This window comes from Protomyctophum bolini, assembly GCF_963924005.1.
Source record: "Protomyctophum bolini genome assembly, chromosome: 1".
Classification (NCBI taxonomy): Eukaryota; Metazoa; Chordata; class Actinopteri; order Myctophiformes; family Myctophidae; genus Protomyctophum; species Protomyctophum bolini.
Genome location: NC_137862.1, coordinates 30208202 through 30226439, shown reverse-complemented (window position 1 = coordinate 30226439; position 18238 = coordinate 30208202). Strand labels below are relative to the sequence as shown.

The 18238-nt window shown below is 43.4% G+C and overlaps 1 protein-coding gene across 6 annotated transcripts in view; it reads right to left on the bottom strand.

Annotated features, from left to right (window-relative positions):
• LOC308313468 (inositol hexakisphosphate and diphosphoinositol-pentakisphosphate kinase 2-like) overlaps positions 1–17725 on the bottom strand; it is a 63413-nt gene extending 45688 nt beyond the window's left edge. For 2 of the 6 annotated variants that reach the window (XM_080760586.1, XM_080760584.1), the window contains exons 1-8: positions 17541–17724; positions 13904–14516; positions 12251–12446; positions 7661–7751; positions 7195–7280; positions 4907–5061; positions 1189–1290; positions 163–324 (exon numbers count right to left, since the gene is read on the bottom strand). In XM_080760586.1, coding sequence (XP_080616712.1) covers positions 163–324; positions 1189–1290; positions 4907–5061; positions 7195–7280; positions 7661–7751; positions 12251–12446; positions 13904–14050 — 939 coding nt within the window. In that variant the 5' untranslated portion in view covers positions 14051–14516; positions 17541–17724. Of the gene's footprint in view, positions 1–162; positions 325–1188; positions 1291–4906; positions 5062–7194; positions 7281–7660; positions 7752–12250; positions 12447–13903; positions 14517–17540 lie in introns of all 6 variants that reach the window. The other 4 variants (XM_080760587.1, XM_080760585.1, XR_013963884.1 and 1 more) reach the window with 3 other exon arrangements.
• Positions 17726–18238: the final 513 nt, after the last annotated feature.

The window sequence follows — 18238 nt, the reverse complement described above, 5'->3', positions numbered from 1 at the left end:
ACAAGTTCACAGCCCTTTTCCTCACCATTGTTGAACTGGCCCCGTTTTTAGTCCATGAGCCAGAGCTCCAAAATTGGAATGTGAATTACGAATTATGAGTGTTCAAAACCCTACCTACCGTATATTAAATAGTTTATAGGGTAAAAATAAAATGGATCTTACCTTAAAGGCCATGCAGACCTTGCGGGCCACCAGTTTCTCCATGGCTGTCAGCATGACTGGGTAGCGGATCTCCTTCCCCTCGCTGTCCCGTTCCACCTTCCCGTCCAACGCAGGAGACTTCCTGGCCTCAGCATGGGCATAGTCTGGACCCACAGTGTACACCTGGAGGTCACGCACGCACACACACCATGTTTTATGTAATCAATGATATGATATATATATATATAGTGATCACATAAAAAATCATATAAACATATGGCTGCAATAAGCAACCCACGGCTGTAATAAGCAACCCATATTGCGTATGATTATTTTATATGATTTTTATATGATTTTTCATGTGATTTTTGTATGATTTGGCCCTCATAATGTCCTCTGTACCTTCTATCAGAACTCTACGGTCTCTGGCCCTCATAATGTCCTCTGTACCTTCTATCAGAATGTCTCTGGCCCTCATAATGTCCTCTGTACCTTCTATCAGAACCCTCATAATGTCCTCTGTACCTTCTATCAGAAGGTCTCTGGCCCTCATAATGTCCTCTGTACCTTCTATCAGAACCCTCATAATGTCCTCTGTACCTTCTATCAGAATGTCTCTGGCCCTCATAATGTACTCTGTACCTTCTATCAGAACCCTCATAATGTCCTCTGTACCTTCTATCAGAACCCTCATAATGTCCTCTGTACCTTATATCAGAGCCCTCATAATGTACTCTGTACCTTCTATCAGAACCCTCATAATGTCCTCTGTACCTTCTATCAGAACCCTCATAATGTCCTCTGTACCTTATATCAGAACCCTCATAATGTCCTCTGTACCTTCTATCAGAAGGTCTCTGGCCCTCATAATGTCCTCTGTACCTTCTATCAGAACTCTAAGGTCTCTGGCCCTCATAATGTCCTCTGTACCTTCTATCAGAATGTCTCTGGCCCTCATAATGTCCTCTGTACCTTATATCAGAACCCTCATAATGGCCTCTGTACCTTCTATCAGAAGGTCTCTGGTCCTCATAATGTCATCTGTACCTTGACGTCTGTGCCGTCGGTGGGCATGAACTCTTCATAGATGTAGGAGCCCGTCTTCCGCACGTTGCTCTCCGGTGAGTACACACTGCTACGGCTCCCAATCTTAGCAAGAGGCCAGCATTAGCCAAGCAAGAGAAGGGGGAGAAAAAAAGCACAAACAAGAATGACACGCGTATCATTAACTGCCAGGTGAAATAAGCACTCTCCGTTGTGCATCTGTCCCCCGTATTTTATTTTGAGACTCCTATAGACAGCTATGTGTGTCCCTGGGTCTGTCTGTCTCCTATAGACAGCAATGTGTGTCCCTGGGTCTGTCTGTCTCCTATAGACAGCTATGTGTGTCCCTGGGTCTGTCTGTCTCCTATAGACAGCTATGTGTGTCCCTGAGTCTGTCTGTCTCCTATAGACAGCTATGTGTGTCCCTGGGTCTGTCTGTCTCCTATAGACAGCTATGTGTGTCCCTGAGTCTGTCTGTCTCCTATAGACAGCTATGCGTGTCCCTGGGTCTGTCTGTCTGTCTCCTATAGACAGCTATGTGTGTCCCTGAGTCTGTCTGTCTCCTATAGACAGCTATGTCCCTGGGACACACACACACACACACACACACACACACACACACACACACACACACACACACACACACACACACACACACACACACACACACACACACACACACACACACACACACACACACACACACACACACACACACACACACACACACACACACACACACACACACACACACACACACACACACAGTATATATATGATTCTTTGTGGTGCTACAGTACAGTACCCCGGTTCAATAATATGAACTCTTCACTGACTGCACATATCCTGTTTTTTCTTACTGCTTTTATTATTGGTACCGGCTTACTGGGTGCTACTACTAACACAATTAATAATTATGATTGCTTTTTGTACTGCATTGGATTGATGTCAACAGATTCATCATGTGTGTAACAGTGTTCAATGACGAAATGGAAATATCCATCCATCCATCCAGTACAGTACAGTACAGTACAGTACAGTACAGTACAGTACAGTACAGTACAGTACAGTACAGTACAGTACAGTACAGGTCCTTTCATTTATATGATTGACCACACCATATGAATTATGAACATATAGTATAGTACATAGGTCTTCCCCAGGGCTATAAAGGCTCCTTGTTTCTTTGCTAAACACAGAATATCATCTGCGTGAATAGCCAATCTACAAGCTCACACCGTGTTGCAGGCTGTGAGCTTGTAGATGTGCTATTTTCCCAGATGGTTTGCCACATAATAGGGACACCTCGGGTTCAATGGGTTAAACCTGGCTCAGACAGTGCCAGATCTGATATTGAGCACAGTTGTCGTGTGATGCTTTGTCCTCGGGAGTATAATCTGTGTACATTCACAACCAAAAGGCTGTGTCCCCTCGTTTGAATCATTGACAGTATGACCTCATCTCCTTCCTCCCCACCAGTGTTGTTTTTGGCAGCAAATTTAGATTTTTAGTTTTAGTCATAGTTTCTTGAATAGTTTTCATTTAGTTTCATTCACATTTTAGTCCCCGGGAATGCTTTAGTGTTAGTGTAGTTTTAGTCGACTAAATATCATAAAACTTTAGTTGACTAAATCTACAGTTGATTTAATCGACTAAAATGTATTTTAGTTTAAACCTTTGGGTTTCTTTTGTTGTCTTTGTTTTTGTTATATTTTTTGTTTTTATAATTTTTTATTTGATTTCTGTTCTTTCATTATTTGGTGAATAAAAATAAATAAAAAAAACAGTAAAAAAAACACTTGCTGAAAATAGCAGATCTACAAGCTCACAACGTGTCACGCTGCGTTGTGAGCTAACACCGCATATTAATGAACAATACAATCAATGTAATGCAAATACACCGGATTTAGCAAAGATGCTAATTTACATCCCCAGTCCCCACAAAAAAAAACTAAAAACAAGCAGACAATAGAGTAAATTTACATATGTAATGAAAATGTAAAAAAATTAGGATTTTATTGGTAGAGGCATATAGGCTGCCTGTTTATAACCACTTAAACCCCAGTATCCGTATTGTGGGGAGAGCTTTTGCAGAAAATAGCAGATTGAATAGCTGGCAGTGGCTATTTTTAGCACAAGCTTTCTCCACAATGACAGAAAACAGAAAATAAACTAGTACAGAGCCCTGAGCGACTCCATTCAACCACATACAGTAGAAGTGGTTTGAAGTGGTTAACTGGCTATTGTGAGACTTGACACAATTTCCATGTGAGTGGACATTAATAAAAAGGTATTCTTCAGTCTTATCTCTCTGCATTTTTATCCCACAATTTTTGTAACCCATTTTTTTCACCCAGTGTCAATTATTCAATGTAATCCAGGGCACTAGACTCCCTCTGCTATTTTTTTTAAATCTTTAAGTCTTTGAATATATATTCTTTCAGAGCCAACGTTTTTAACTCAAATCTTTGCTCCAGGGGGGTCCCTGGAACAACATATTTTCAGATGGGGCTCAGTGGCCAATTACTGTACTTATAATCTTGACATGAAAATGTTTGAGCACCACTGACATATACAGTAAAGATAGGGTTTTTCAGAAAAGATTTAGAAGACATTTGTAGAATCGTTCCCAGGTCTAAAGGGGCAGTAGGGCGTGGTTTAGCGTCTGCTGTGCAGCATTTAACTTGTGTGATTAACTGGGCTGATTGGCTGTCCATTCTCTGTTGTCTTATCTTGTAGTGACAGCGGGGCCAAGCCACATGCAAGCAAGGATAGATAGGAAGGTCACCGTCAGGAACATTTTACTGGACCATTCATTTTCACATTCTTGCCATATATATATCTTCATATAATTGGTCCTGAATGCTCATGATAAAATGCCATCTTCTTTATTTGTTCTGCGTCGGCTAAATGCCTAAATTGTCTAAATTGTGTCACATAGGAGGGCTGTTCAGAAACGAGAATAGGATTATTTTCTATTAACACGAGAACTTCGTACTGCGCTGCAAGCTTGTACATCTGCCATTGTTTGGTGATTGGTGAACCAATATTCTCCAGCAGGCGCTCCATGCACGCCCACCCCTCTAGACCAGAAAGCGCACTGGCTGGGTCAGGCTACCCGCCCCTCTAGACCAGAAAGCACACTGGCTGGGCCAGGCTAACCCGCCCCTCTAGACCAGAAAGCACGCTGGCTGGGTCAGGCTACCCGCCCCTCTAGACCAGAAAGCACACTGGCTGGGCCAGGCTAACCCGCCCCTCTAGACCAGAAAGCACACTGGCTGGGTCAGGCTACCCGCCCCTCTAGACCAGAAAGCACACTGGCTGGGCCAGGCTAACCCGCCCCTCTAGACCAGAAAACACACTGGCTGGGCCAGGCTAACCCGCCCCTCTAGACCAGAAAGCACACTGGCTGGGCCAGGCTAACCCGCCCCTCTAGACCAGAAAGCACACTGGCTGGGCCAGGCTAACCCACCCCTCTAGACCAGAAAGCACGCTGGCTGGGCCAGGCTACCCGCCCCTCTAGACCAGAAAGCACACTGGCTGGGCCAGGCTAACCCACCCCTCTAGACCAGAAAGCACGCTGGCTGGGCCAGGCTACCCGCCACTCTAGACCAGAAAGCTCACTTGGCTGGGCCAGGCTACCCGCCCCTCTAGACCAGAAAGCACGCTGGCTGGGCCAGGCTACCCAGCACTAAGCCGACGTAGGAAAGCGCGCACAGACCTTTCTGAAGAGACGCTGGCTGCCGCCTCCAGCTGAGGTGGGATAGTAGATGTAGACGTTGTGGTCCTCTGCACACACAGGCTTCTCCACAAAAGGCTTGGGGAACACCTCTCCATTCACCTCCACCTGGTCCTCTCCTTCCACCAGGTTACACTCTGACAGCGCACACACACACACACACACAAACACACACACATGTGCACGCACACACACACACTTGTTACCAGCTTAAATCAACATCATAAAAGGTAGAACGGTCGATACACACCAAGCAGGTTTATTTCTCTATTCCATCAGGTTTATTTCTCTATTCCATCAGGTTTATTTCTCTATTCCATCAGGTTTATTTCTCTATTTCATCAGGTTTATTTCTCTATTCCATCAGGTTTATTTCTCTATTTCATCAGGTTTATTTCTCTATTCCATCAGGTTTATTTCTCTATTCCATCAGGTTTATTTCTCTATTTCATCAGGTTTATTTCTCTATTCCATCAGGTTTATTTCTCTATTTCATCAGGTTTATTTCTCTATTTCATCAGGTTTATTTCTCTATTCCATCAGGTTTATTTCTCTATTTCATCAGGTTTATTTCTCTTTTCATCAGGTTTATTTCTCTATTCCATCAGGTTTATTTCTCTATATAGGACTTCCAAGCAACATGCGGATCAGTGATGGAATGCCAAAGCCATCATGTCCCAGAACTCAGTGAGTAGCGCTCATACAGTAAACGGGAACCCCTTTTGGTGTTTTAAGCATTATGTTATACTTCAGCTATTTGAAAAATAGCAGATCTACAAGCTTGTAGTGCGGCACTACTAGATTTTGTGAAAATGTGGCGCAAATCTTTGAATATATTACATATGTTTGGGGCCCTTGACATGAAATAGATTGTTTTCAGAAAACGGTCATGATTTAGAAGACATTTTGTAGAATCTGGTTTCAGTCCTACTCCTAAATGGGAAAAGACACTATATTTATACCTAGACCTGAATAAACCACGGTTTCTTAAAATGATAGCTTCAGGACTTCAAGAGGAAGTTGCATGGACAAAAGGCTGGCATGAGGCTGCTTTCCTTCGCAGTCACACTCTTTAAAACGAAGAAGACTAACTTTACATTGTCTTTCTCGTCTGGTTAATGTCAGCCACAGAGTCCGGAATAAAGCCGGAAATCATAACTTGGGTCTCCAGCATGGGAGACCAAAATGTCTACCATTCATTCAAGTAGCAGTACTCTCCACTTGGCCATGGGAAATAATGTGCTTCAGGCTTCAGTAGCCTATACTGCAGGCCTTGTCGAATAGATTTAGAATAGATTTTGAAGCTCTTGCTCCAAAAGTGATCCATTATTTATATGGGGGAAATCCGTCATATTCAATTCATGTCAATGGGTGAGAAGAAGCACAGCTTGCCAGACGAGCGGGTGGGCTTTAGCAAAGGGTGAAATGGAATCCTGGCCTGAAAATGTATTTTCTGTTTACCAAAGAACTGGAGAGATGGGGAGACTTGTGTAACTGAAGAACACTCAAAGCCGTTTCGGTGATTACCTCATCACCTAAAACTGTGACTATGACTATAGGCTTTAAGAATACAGTGCTATTTAACACCAAGTATGCATTGGACGTGTTTACACGTCTTTAGAATCAAAACCACGGGGTGCTAAGGACGTGTCTTTAGGTCTTTTTTTATTGATATAACAAAAGTTTTTTGTAGGGATGTCCCGATACACCTTTTTCGTTTCCGATCCGATCCCGATACCACAATTTCTGTGTTAGCCGATACCGATACCGAATACCGATACCAGAGAATAATAAAAAATAATAATAATAATACCTTATTTTGAAGTCCACCGACCGGGAATAGTGTTTATAGCTATCTAGCTATATACCTCTTGTTGTGTTTATAGCAGACTCCTCATTCAAATGTGCACTTGCAGTTTGGGCAACTCCAAACTCTACATCGGCTCGTATCTCCTAATCTAGAGAACTCTCTGTGATTTTGACCAGAAGGAACAATGTTCTGTCTTCATTTCTCGTTTAGAATATGAACGCTTCTAGAGAGACTTTAGCGTGGCCAGCGTGAGGTAAGAACGGAAGATTATGGGGGGAAGGCAGGGGCTTTTCAGAGTAAAATCTGCTGGCGCCTTTATTTTGAAAAAAAAGTATTAACACACACATTTTAACCTACTGCCTTTTAAATGAACAGTGTGAACAAAATGGCTGAGTGAGTGAGTTATGTGCCAAAGGCCGAAACAATAGCATGCCTGGTAAACAATGCCATATTGACTGACCGTCTGGGTTATCTGGGTCACGGTTCAACACAGCATAGCGTGGCAGATCAATCCCCTCTTCTTGCAGGATACGATACACTTCCCTCCTAAAATAGAAAGTCACACACACACACCGCAATGTTTGTGACTGTGCGAAGAAAGCAGATCTACAAGCTCACAACGTGCAGCAATGCGACCCCGCTGTGAGCTTGTAGATGTGCTATTTTCGCCCATTTTGATGTACAGCAAAGTATCTCCTGTTGTGGGGCCCAATCAGAAATTAAAGCATTGTTATTGCCAGGTTCTGTATGTTTGTATAAGATAGGTCTCAGGTTGGTGCAATATACTATTTAATCATAAAAAGTTAGTTATATAATTAAGATCAAGTATAAATTAGGTACAATTAGGTGCAATTATAAATTAGGTACAGGTCAAACAAAACGAACAAGAGCAGCTGTTGTACATAGTTATTATGGTCATACTGTACCTGTCCTGTATGAAATACTGCATATTTAGGTCATTGATGAGTAGAGGGTTCCGGAGTTTGGCATAACTCACAGCCTTATCCAGCGGGAATCCTAGAACAATGTGGCAGAACAATTCAAGTGTTTTAGTAAAAACTCAAAACTAATCCATCCTGACCATCCATTTCATGCTGTTTTTTTTTCTTCTCCGTGATCTTCTGTGGCCAGATGTAATTTACTAGAATTTCGCCCCCCTTCGGGGGGCTCAATCCTAGTGTCGTTGCAGCGCAATATGGGAAGAAGGAAATTGCGGGAATTGACTCCAATTCATGTTTCAGCTGTGGTTTTAAACTCAGTAGTGTGCCCTGCACACAGCGCACACTCGCAATTGCAGCTGGAGGGCGACGCGACACACACACACACACACACACACACACACACACACACACACACACACACACAGCGATGTGTGGATAAATCACTGAGATTTGGGAAATGTGTTCAGAAGTACAACGATTAAGCACGCACAGGCAAATGTCAGAAGCATCTGTTTCGGTTTCCAAACAGGAAGTTGTAAATGTGCTTATTAGACGGAGGCAGCGTGATGCTGGCATCTATTGTGATGCCAGCATCACCACATTTCACATAGAAATATAAGCACCCATTTACTCGCTTAGCGGAGACTGTGGGGTGGTAGAGGACATCTCCCCGGACGCGTGGGTATGTCCAGATAGTTGCCTCGCGGAGGCCTCTTTGTCCAGTGTCCATTCTGGGTCTGGAAACGGCACTTTTTTGAGTGTTGACCCCAATAGAAGGTCTGCTGCTCTGAATTTTACACCTCTCCCGCTTAGCGGAGACTGTGGGGTGGTAGAGGACATCTCCCCGGACGCGTGGGTATGTCCAGATAGTTGCCTCGCGGAGCCGTCTTTTGTCCAGTGTCCAGTCTGGGTCCGGAAACGGTAATTTCTTTTGCATTGACCCCAGTAGAAGCTCTGCTGCTCTGAATGTGACACCTCTCTCGCTTAGCGGAGACTGTGGGGTGGTAGAGGACATCTCCCCGGACGCGTGGGTATGTCCAGATAGTTGCCTCGCGGAGGCCTCTTTGTCCAGTGTCCATTCTGGGTCTGGAAACGGCACTTTTTTGAGTGTTGACCCCAATAGAAGGTCTGCTGCTCTGAATTTTACACCTCTCCCGCTTAGTGGAGACTGTGGGGTGGTAGAGGACATCTCCCCGGACGCGTGGGTATGTCCAGATAGTTGCCTCGCGGAGGCCTCTTTGTCCAGTGTCCATTCTGGGTCCGGAAACGGTACATTTTTTTGCATTGACCCCAGTAGAAGCTCTGCTGCTGTGAATTTTACACCTCTCCCGCTTAGCGGAGACTGTGGGGTGGTAGAGGACATCTTCCCAAACGCGTGGGTATGTCCAGATAGTTGCCTGGCGGAGCCGTCTTTTGTCCAGTGTCCACTTTATAAAGTCCATGCACTCCAGTGAATAGCATTTATCCATTTAGATAACTTTTTTATGTTATTTAATTACTTATTTTTACACAGAAACATAATGTGTGTCTTTACAATAACTGTAATGTAATAATAATACTAATAATGTAATGTAAAAATTATTTAATTAACGAATTAAATAACCTTATTTTATTCTGAAAGCAACCGGATGTCTTAAATCTGCTAGCTCTCAGACCGGAAGTTCTAAATTTGCTCATGAGACGGAGCCTTAGACGGAGCCAACTCGCAGGCAGTGCGAGAGGCTGGTTACAGGAATCTATAGGTCACCCGTTTTGGTGTGACACACACGGCTTCCACATTTAGCTTGATACTGGGTGAAAGTGTCCTTCCAAAAATTATTATTTCGCTCGAAATTCTTATTCACAATGACATCGAGTTGAGGTGTTTGTGTTTTAGGGTAATTGTTGCATAAGCGCTATTTCGCACTATTTCTCCCTCCCCTCCCCTGTGTCTGAAGCAGCTAGCATGGAAGCTATATGGATTATGGAAGCTTTCCCTCCGATTGCACACAGCCATGCCGTTATCCACGCGTCCATCCGATTGCTTTTAATGTAAATGTCCCATCCACTGAGCAAAAGCGATATAAGCGCCTTATTCATTCATTCGATTCATTTGGGTGTGGGGCTGTGCAGTGCTGTGGGCAGCCTTTCTGACGGAGGCTCGGAGCTGCTGCTGCTGACGCTGTTCGAGTCGCATGGAGCAGTATAGAGTAGGCGTGGCGCAGCATTAGAAGGGCGCAGCAAATGCACGACATTGAGGGGTAGAAACCATCCCGGTCGCGTGGTTCATCTAACGCGTGTGTCACTGTGAAGGACTGGCCCCATTAAGTGAACGTAGTTGGCGTGTGTGTGTGTGTGTGTGTGTGTGTGTGTGTGTGTGTGTGTGTGTGTGTGTGTGCAGGCGTGTGTAGTCGGCGGTGGGCTGGCAGGCGGAATTAGCAAAAGCTATACGTGTAATGTAAATTTTTCGGCCCAATCCAAGTAGTGACAATGAACAATGTTGATTTGACTAAGGGATTCGCTGAGTGTTTTATTTTGTAAATGCAGGGATTTAGAAGGGATAAGCACTAATTTCTCCCCTTCCTTCTTTCTGTTATCCTGCGAGGGCCCTAAAAAGCAAGATGGCTGATTGTGAGACTGAAAAGGAGTGTGGGGGCGGGGCTGGTGGGCGTATGAGAACACAGAGCAGTGTTGCCAGGTTTGCGAATTGTAAGCGAGTTGTAGTGTGTGTAAGTAGCCTGGTTAAAAGGCCTTGTTTGTGCCCGTGTTGGGGCAACAGCATAATGTCCACAGTTTCTGTCCACCGCTTTTGGCACGTGACCAACTTAAGCCTTGTTAAATTAGATTGGCGTCTAGTAGGACTATAGTAAATAATAAAAAATGTAATCACTATAATTTTTTGTAAAGAAATACATATTTAGCCCAGTGCTCGAATTCCCCCACCCCCCTGTCAAAAACAGCTACAATCCCTAAAACAAAAGAAAGCAGCAAATGAAGATTTTTTTTTTTTTTTTTTTACTTTCTCCAATAACAACCTAAAACATTAACCTTGGTTGAAAAAAAAGTTGTCCTTTAAAACATTTTTCAAGGAGTTGTGGGAGAAAATGTAAAAAAACGAAGAGTCATATTCTCTGTCTGTGAAAATTACATGTCATACTCTTTGAATAAAATTTACTTAAAAAAAAAAAGAAAAAACATTTTTCATTTCAATTTTGCTTTTTTCAGCACTAAAGCTGCTATAAGCAAAACTGTAAAAATTTGTATGACCTTTTTTATATTTATTTTTTGGTATTCAGACAGCCTGCAATGAGTAAAACGCTCCCAAAATCTAGGGGCCGCAATCTGCATTCAAAGATCTTCCTAGAAGCTTTGTCATTGGTCGGAATAAACCTGGTCGAAATGACTAACCGATCAGGAAGTAGACAGGCAAATCGACCAATGACAATTAAAGCTTCTAGGAAAATCTTTGAATGCAAATTGCGGCCCCTAGATGACCAAAACCCGTGTGAAGTGAGTGGTGCAACTCCATGTGGGGGTTCCAGACCCACAGGGACGCACCCAGGGTGCCAGGCCGGTTCCGGTGAGCCGCCCCGCGTCCGAAACGGTAGAGCAATGACAGAGTTACCATGTGTGGGTCCCTGGTGGTCCCCGGAACATCCAGAACCCCAGGAACACGGCCGGGGGGCCGGGCCGGTTCCAGCGTGCTGACCCGCATCCCAAACGGTTGAGAAATGACAGAGTTACCGTGTGCGGGTCCCTCTACTGTACTGTCACTGTACTGTACTGGCACACCCGAAATCATCATATATATACAGTTAATATGTGTGTGTGTGTGTGTGTGTGTGTGTGTGTGTGTGTGTGTGTGTGTGTGTGTGTGTGTGTGTGTGTTAGGTTGCGCACAGGTGGTGAAAAACAACCGTGCTGTTTTCGTGCTCAGACCCAGGAAGCCACACACATAGCTTCGTAAGGGAGTGGTTGCACTACTCAAAAAATTGGGAGCGTTTTACTCATTGCTGGCTGTCTGAATACCAAAAAATTTAATGAAATAAGTAATACAAATGTTGACATATTATTGCTTATGGCAGCTTAAAGCCTCAACAAATACCCGAAAAGGGGACCACATTTAAATTATACAGAAGGAGGGGTGAGAACGTTCTTACTTCCATACACATACACTAAAAGTATTAAAAAAAAAGTCCCAAAGCAAACAGTGGCATTCTGTAGTCAGACAGAATGTAACTGTCATCAGACAGACACTACATTGTGTGTATGCGTGCATGGCATGCATGGCCAAGCAATTGTTTATTATGAATTGAATGCCGTCCATGAGGCACATTCTTTGTGTTAAACACTACATTGTGACAATGTCAGTTCATTGGCCTGTGCTTTTTTGCACATTCCCAACACGTGGCAGCACAATACTTATAAGTTGTTTGTATTGTGATTATGCAATGAGTGTGTGTGTGTGTGTGTGTGTGTGTGTGTGTGTGTGTGTGTGTGTGTGTGTGTGTGTGTGTGTGTGTGTGTGTGCGTGCGCGTGCGTGCGTGCGTGCGTGCGTGCGTGCGTGCGTGCGTGCGTGCGTGCGTGCGTGCCACCTTTGGAGTGGAAGGAGATGAGGCAGTCACACAGAGGCCATTTGTCCACAGGCTCGTTGAGGATCACGTCCTCTGGGAAGATGACCACGGTGATGTACTCGAACCTGCACAGCCTCTCCAGGATCTGGGTCATCGGCTTGGACTTGGACTTCTTCATCATGCAGCAGATCCCCATGACGATCTGCCGCTCTGGGGGCTGGACACGCACAAGCACAAGCACAAGCACACACACACACACACACACACACACACACACACACACACACACACACACACACACACACACACACACACACACACACACACACACACACACACACACACACACACACACACTTTTACTATTCTAAGACATTTTAAAATAGTTCAAATAACTGATCTAACAAGCTCACAACGCTGTAGACTGGCTAGTTGAACTATTTTAAAATGTTAGGACGTTTTTTAGGGTGAAGCCACTCTTGCAAACCGCTACAGCAATCAGCCAGGAATTAATTACAGTGAATATTGTCCCAATCCGTCAATGACAACTATGTTATTACTATGTTTTTGTGAATGCATTACAGCAGAGTACAGACAGACCTAGTGTACTCCCGGACTACAGTATTATGAAAGAGTGGCATTCGAGAGAGAGAGAGAGAGAGAGAGAGAGAGAGAGAGAGAGGCAAGCTAATGCAATCTCAACAAAAGTGCCATCTACAGCTGCTCATGCCAGGAGTACATCTGCAGCCTGCTAAAAGAGAACGCCATGCTATACTGTGTAGATTCAAAAACAGTTTGGATTCAAATTAAAATTCAAAAGTAGCAGATCTACAAGGCACTTTTGATACTTTTTATGCTTTTGTGTGACGCTGTAGTATGTGACACGTAGGGCTGCTAGGGCATTAGTTTAACGTTGTTTAGCAGATCACAAAAGCAATTTAGATGAACAAAAAGTTAGAACATGGAGATAACATGTTTCTGCCTGACAACAGCGATACATTTCATTGGTTTTCAACCAGTGGTCCTTGAGGGGGTTCCAAGTGGTCCCCAGCTAAATGCTGGAGTTGGTAACCAAATGAACCCTTAGACTCTTTGTTTCATTTTACGCTCTCAAGAGTTACATTATTGTACAATTTAGAGAATGTAGAATAATTGTCATTTTGATCAACGTTTGCCTGTTGTCTCTACTAATGGTACCAACATCAATACAGCAAGTTTTGGGTCAGAGAGGCTAAAACTCATCAAATGGTGGTTCAGTGTCTCAAATGCACAATAAAGGATGGTCCTTGATAATGACAAGGGTGATAATAAATGATAATTAGGAACCAAATGGACCCTTATGGGTCTGTAACTCAGAGAATGTACAAATGGAATGGACCATTCCATTTGTACACTCTCAGAGTTACATTAACATTCATTTTACAACATGTAATTATTGGGGGTCCCAGAGATAGAAATGCCATTAAATAGGGGGCCCTAGGTCAAACCAGGGGGACCTAGAGCCGTAAAGATATTCTCTCAAGGGGTCCTTGGCATGTATTTTCAAATGGGGGGGTCCGCAGGCTAATGAGTATTATTTTGGGGGTCCTTGACATGAAACAGTTTGGGAACAACTGTATATAGCAAGAAAGCAACAATAAAAAAAGAAAAGACAGAAAGTCCGTCCCGCCGTACCGAGTCAGTGTCGTCCTCCTCCTCGTACACCTCCATGTCCGTCCTCATACTGTCCTCCAGACCCTCGCTGTCATCGTCCTCGCAGCCCACGAAGAATCTGGGAGCGCCACGCCGCTGGCTCTCGCCCGGCCCGTCGGCCTCTGACATCACAGTCCCCGACGACAGCGGCCTTCAGGATCCCACCGCTCCATGGCACGCCACCAAACACACTGCCGGGGGGGGGGGGGGTTTAAGGGGGTTTTCACTTGGAGAAGGCCTGCATGGGAGACAGGGCTGGGTTTAAAAAATCCGAGGGAGGTGGATGTTGGCCAGTAGCAGAGGAGGGAAAACGATAAAGGCTTTTTGGGGGAGGAGAGTAGTGCTTATGCAGGGGCGGACAGGGGATTCAAGGGGGTTATACGTTAAAAACTTCACAGGAGATGAGATGAGAGAGGGAGTGATGGCGGTGCTGATAACGGTGAGGCCTCTCTGGGGTGCTGTCGTCGCTCCTACGGTGTCTCATTCGTCGTCAGGTTCCATCTTAGATTACGGGCTTGGGTTACTCTTACTCCAACGGCATCTTTCAGAAGCAAGCTAGAGGTGTAATGACTCCAACTATCTGATGACAGCAGTCCTAGAAAAGACACAAGCGTCAGAAAAACATTATAATAATAGGTTGTATTTTCACTGGTTCGTTGTTTCGATGACCCTTCCTAAATAAATAAGCTTCATTGTCAGTTTTATTCCGTTTCATGTCAGTTTCCCCTCACATTTTCCCCCTCTTCTCCAAGTGTAGTCGTTAAGCTTATTCCCCATCATGTACTGTACATTCTCTGCCTACGCCTACAGCTGGTCAGCCACGCGTCTCCTCCGATACTAGTGTTGATTTTGTCGACTAAAACTACAGACGAAAAATATCCGTTGATTACCTTTTTTCACTGATGAAAACTGAATAAAAACGAAAAATTTAAATGAAGCTATGATGACTAAAACTATGACTATATACTGTATATGATTATACTGACACTTTTGTCAACAAATAAAGACTAGACTAAAATGTTAGGGAGAAGAGAAGACGAAAAGACAAGTCATATTATGCTTGCTGAAAATAGCCGATCTCAGAGCCCACAGTTGTTATAAAATATTATATTTAGTTGACTAAAACTAAAACTAAAACATTTCCGTCGACTAAAACTAAATGAAAATGTATGCAAAAGACTATGACTAAAACAAAATCAAGATTTTCCTGTCAAAATAAACACTGTCCGTCCGATACGCATGAACATACACATGACAGCGAGGAGATTCATCACGAGTGTGTAAGTAAGGCATGTGGAGGAACATGCCATACAGTATCTATGCGTGTGTGTACTGTGCAGTGAAATCAATGTTGCTTGCTGTGAGATGCTCTCCGACATAACATGACGTGACCAGCACTGTTCTTCTATTCCTGATTGTGTAAAAATTATAAATAAATAAAAAGCTAGCTAAACATTGACTTGAAGCGCACGCTATGAATACAGAGTTGGTTGTACCATCATGCGACGGACGGGTGAACAGCTGAACAAAACGCTCACACAGAGAGCGGCAATAGTATTGTGGAATATAACACCACTACACACACACACGGCATCAAAAGGTCACAATGTGGAAAAAACTATGTTTCAGAGCGTCCTAAACATAGAGCTCTCTGCAGACGCTCTTCATCTTAATCCATTTAGACCTGATTTTAAAACATTCACTTTGAAAGAATATATATTCAGAGATTTGCGCCACATTTTTAAGATTTTTCAAAAATAGCTACATTTAGACTTAAAAAAGTGTCTTTGGCCGTCGACCCCCCCCCCCCCCCCCCCATCTGAAAATATGTTGTTCCAGGGAGTCAGGGACCCTCCCCAGAAGCAAAGATTTGAGTTAAAAATGTTCGCTTTAAAATAATATATTCAAAATTTTCACGATTTTTCAAAAATAGCAGACCTACAAGCTTGTAGTGCGGCATCACAGCTTCCAAATGCTCGACATGGGGTTCGACAATTCCAATCATTAAATGTCTCACATTGAAATGGTAAATACATGATTCGATCTTGAAACTTTCGTGCAGTGATGAAAGTTTCTCTCTCCCCCTCATCTCGGTGTAGAGACTTTATGTAACCCATTCTGGACGGGAACACATTTTGGAATTTCAAGGATTATGTTATACTTTAGCTATTGAAAAATAGCAGATCTACAAGCTCGTAGCGCGGCACCAAGTGCCGCGTTACCAGCTTGTAGATCTGCTATGTATGTCGCTCTGGATCAAGAGCGTCTGCTAAATGCCTAAATTGTAAATTGTAAATTGCTATTTATTTTTTTAATTGAGAAAATGCGGGGGAAATCTTTGAATATATATTCTTTCAGAGCGTACGTTTTTAGCTCAAATCTTTGCTTCCTGGAACAACATATTTTCAGATAGACGTCGAGTACATATAATTTTGGGGGTCCTTGACATGAAATAGTTTATTGAGAACCACTGATATAGAAAACAGTTTTTTTTTCTGAAAACTGTCATGATTTAGAAGACATTTGTAGCATCGAACTTAGGTCTAAATGGGTTTAAGTAAAACTGTTTACATGCTTAAGTGGATTACTGGGCAGCTTTGCAGCCCGAAGCTTACCCTCCTTTATTACACCTGTTTACTATGGCTAGCATGGCCCTCTGAGTGAAGCGTGACCTTCTGTTTATGAGCCATTAAACCGGCTGTCGCTGCAGACAGTTCAAGCATTTGGTACTTTTAAAACACTTGGAATAATTACTGCATGATATAGACTGCTCCTTAAGGATGCATGCAGTTGCAGCGGTTTTGTTTTTTCTTCCATTGAGAACGATATGCATGACGGATTGAGGTGATATGAGTAGTTAGTAGATTGCAGAAATGCAACTGATAGCATTAGAGATTCTCAAATCAACTACAAACACCAGCTCTGTTCAACAAACTGACAGCATTAGAGATTCTCAAATCAACTACAAACACCAGCTCTGTTCAATAAACTGACAGCATTAGAGATTCTCAAATCAACTACAAACACCAGCTCTGTTCAAAAAACTGACAGCATTAGAGATTCTCAAATCAACTACAAACACCAGCTCTGTTCAATAAACAACAGCAGATTGTAATTTTGTCCCCAGTTGATGTAAGGTTGAAGATGATTTTATTTCCCCATGACAAATAGAATGATGGTAATTACATAATGTGTGTGTGTGTGTGTGTGTGTGTGTGTGTGTGTGTGTGTGTGTGTGTGTGTGTGTGTGTGTGTGTGTGCGCGCGCGCGCGCGCGCGTGCATCTTTACCAACATTGGGTATCTTTCCATATAAAGCATAATTTGCATGTGGGGGAAATGTTAAGTGTAGTACTAGTAATATATTTATAAATATATTATACCCATTGAACAGGATATGCCAGATTAGCTCACGTTAGCTTAGCATTGAGTGGAGCTGCAGCCTCGGCTGTGTAAACAAGTCTTTCAGTCAGAGCCATTTTATGTGTATTTGCAGCTCATTCGGAGTTTGTGTTGTTCTGCATAATGTTGTGTCGGACAGGCTGAGTCTAGATGGTGTGGTCTGGATGACTGACAGACGACCTGAAATGAGAAGAATGTGGAAAAATCACTGTAACTTACCGCGAGCCGGCTGCTTGTTGTGTTGACATTCTCTCTCTGGGTCTCTCTCGCTCTCTCTGAGTCTCTCTCTCTCTCTCTCTCTCTCTCTCTCTCTCTCTCTCTCCCTCTCTCTCTCTCTCTCTCTCTCTCTCTCTCTCTCTCTCTCTCTCTCTCTCTCCCTCTCTCTCTCTCCCCCTCTCTCTCTCTCTCTCTCTCTCTCTCTCTCTCTCTCTCTCTCTCTCTCGACAGCTTGCTGTGAAACCAACCTTGTTTTTTTATTTTTTATTTTATTTCCCCAGTTGAAGTTCGAATTGAAAAGATCAATGTGGAATTCAGCCAATTGAAAATTACTATCTAGTTAAAGAAGGCGTGACCTCAGAGCGTTTAAGCCAATAGGGGAACGATGTCTACATTATGTCCACAATTGAACGACAACCACCAAGTAAAAGATCTTTGGCGCCCTCTTCCGCTCACAATCAGGCATGCCAACACCATGGCCTAATAATAATCAAATCAACTGGGAAACCTTTTGCTTTGAATTTGGTCAGAAACACTTCCGTAGCTCCTCACTGCCTGCACCAATCACTCCCACTTTAATAATATGGAGGTCTTAACGAAGATCTTTTTTAAATTTTACAGAACGAAAATACATCGCATGGATGCAACCAGGCCTGGAATTTCATCCTTTTAGGGGCAAGGCCACTTGGCCTTTAGTGTCA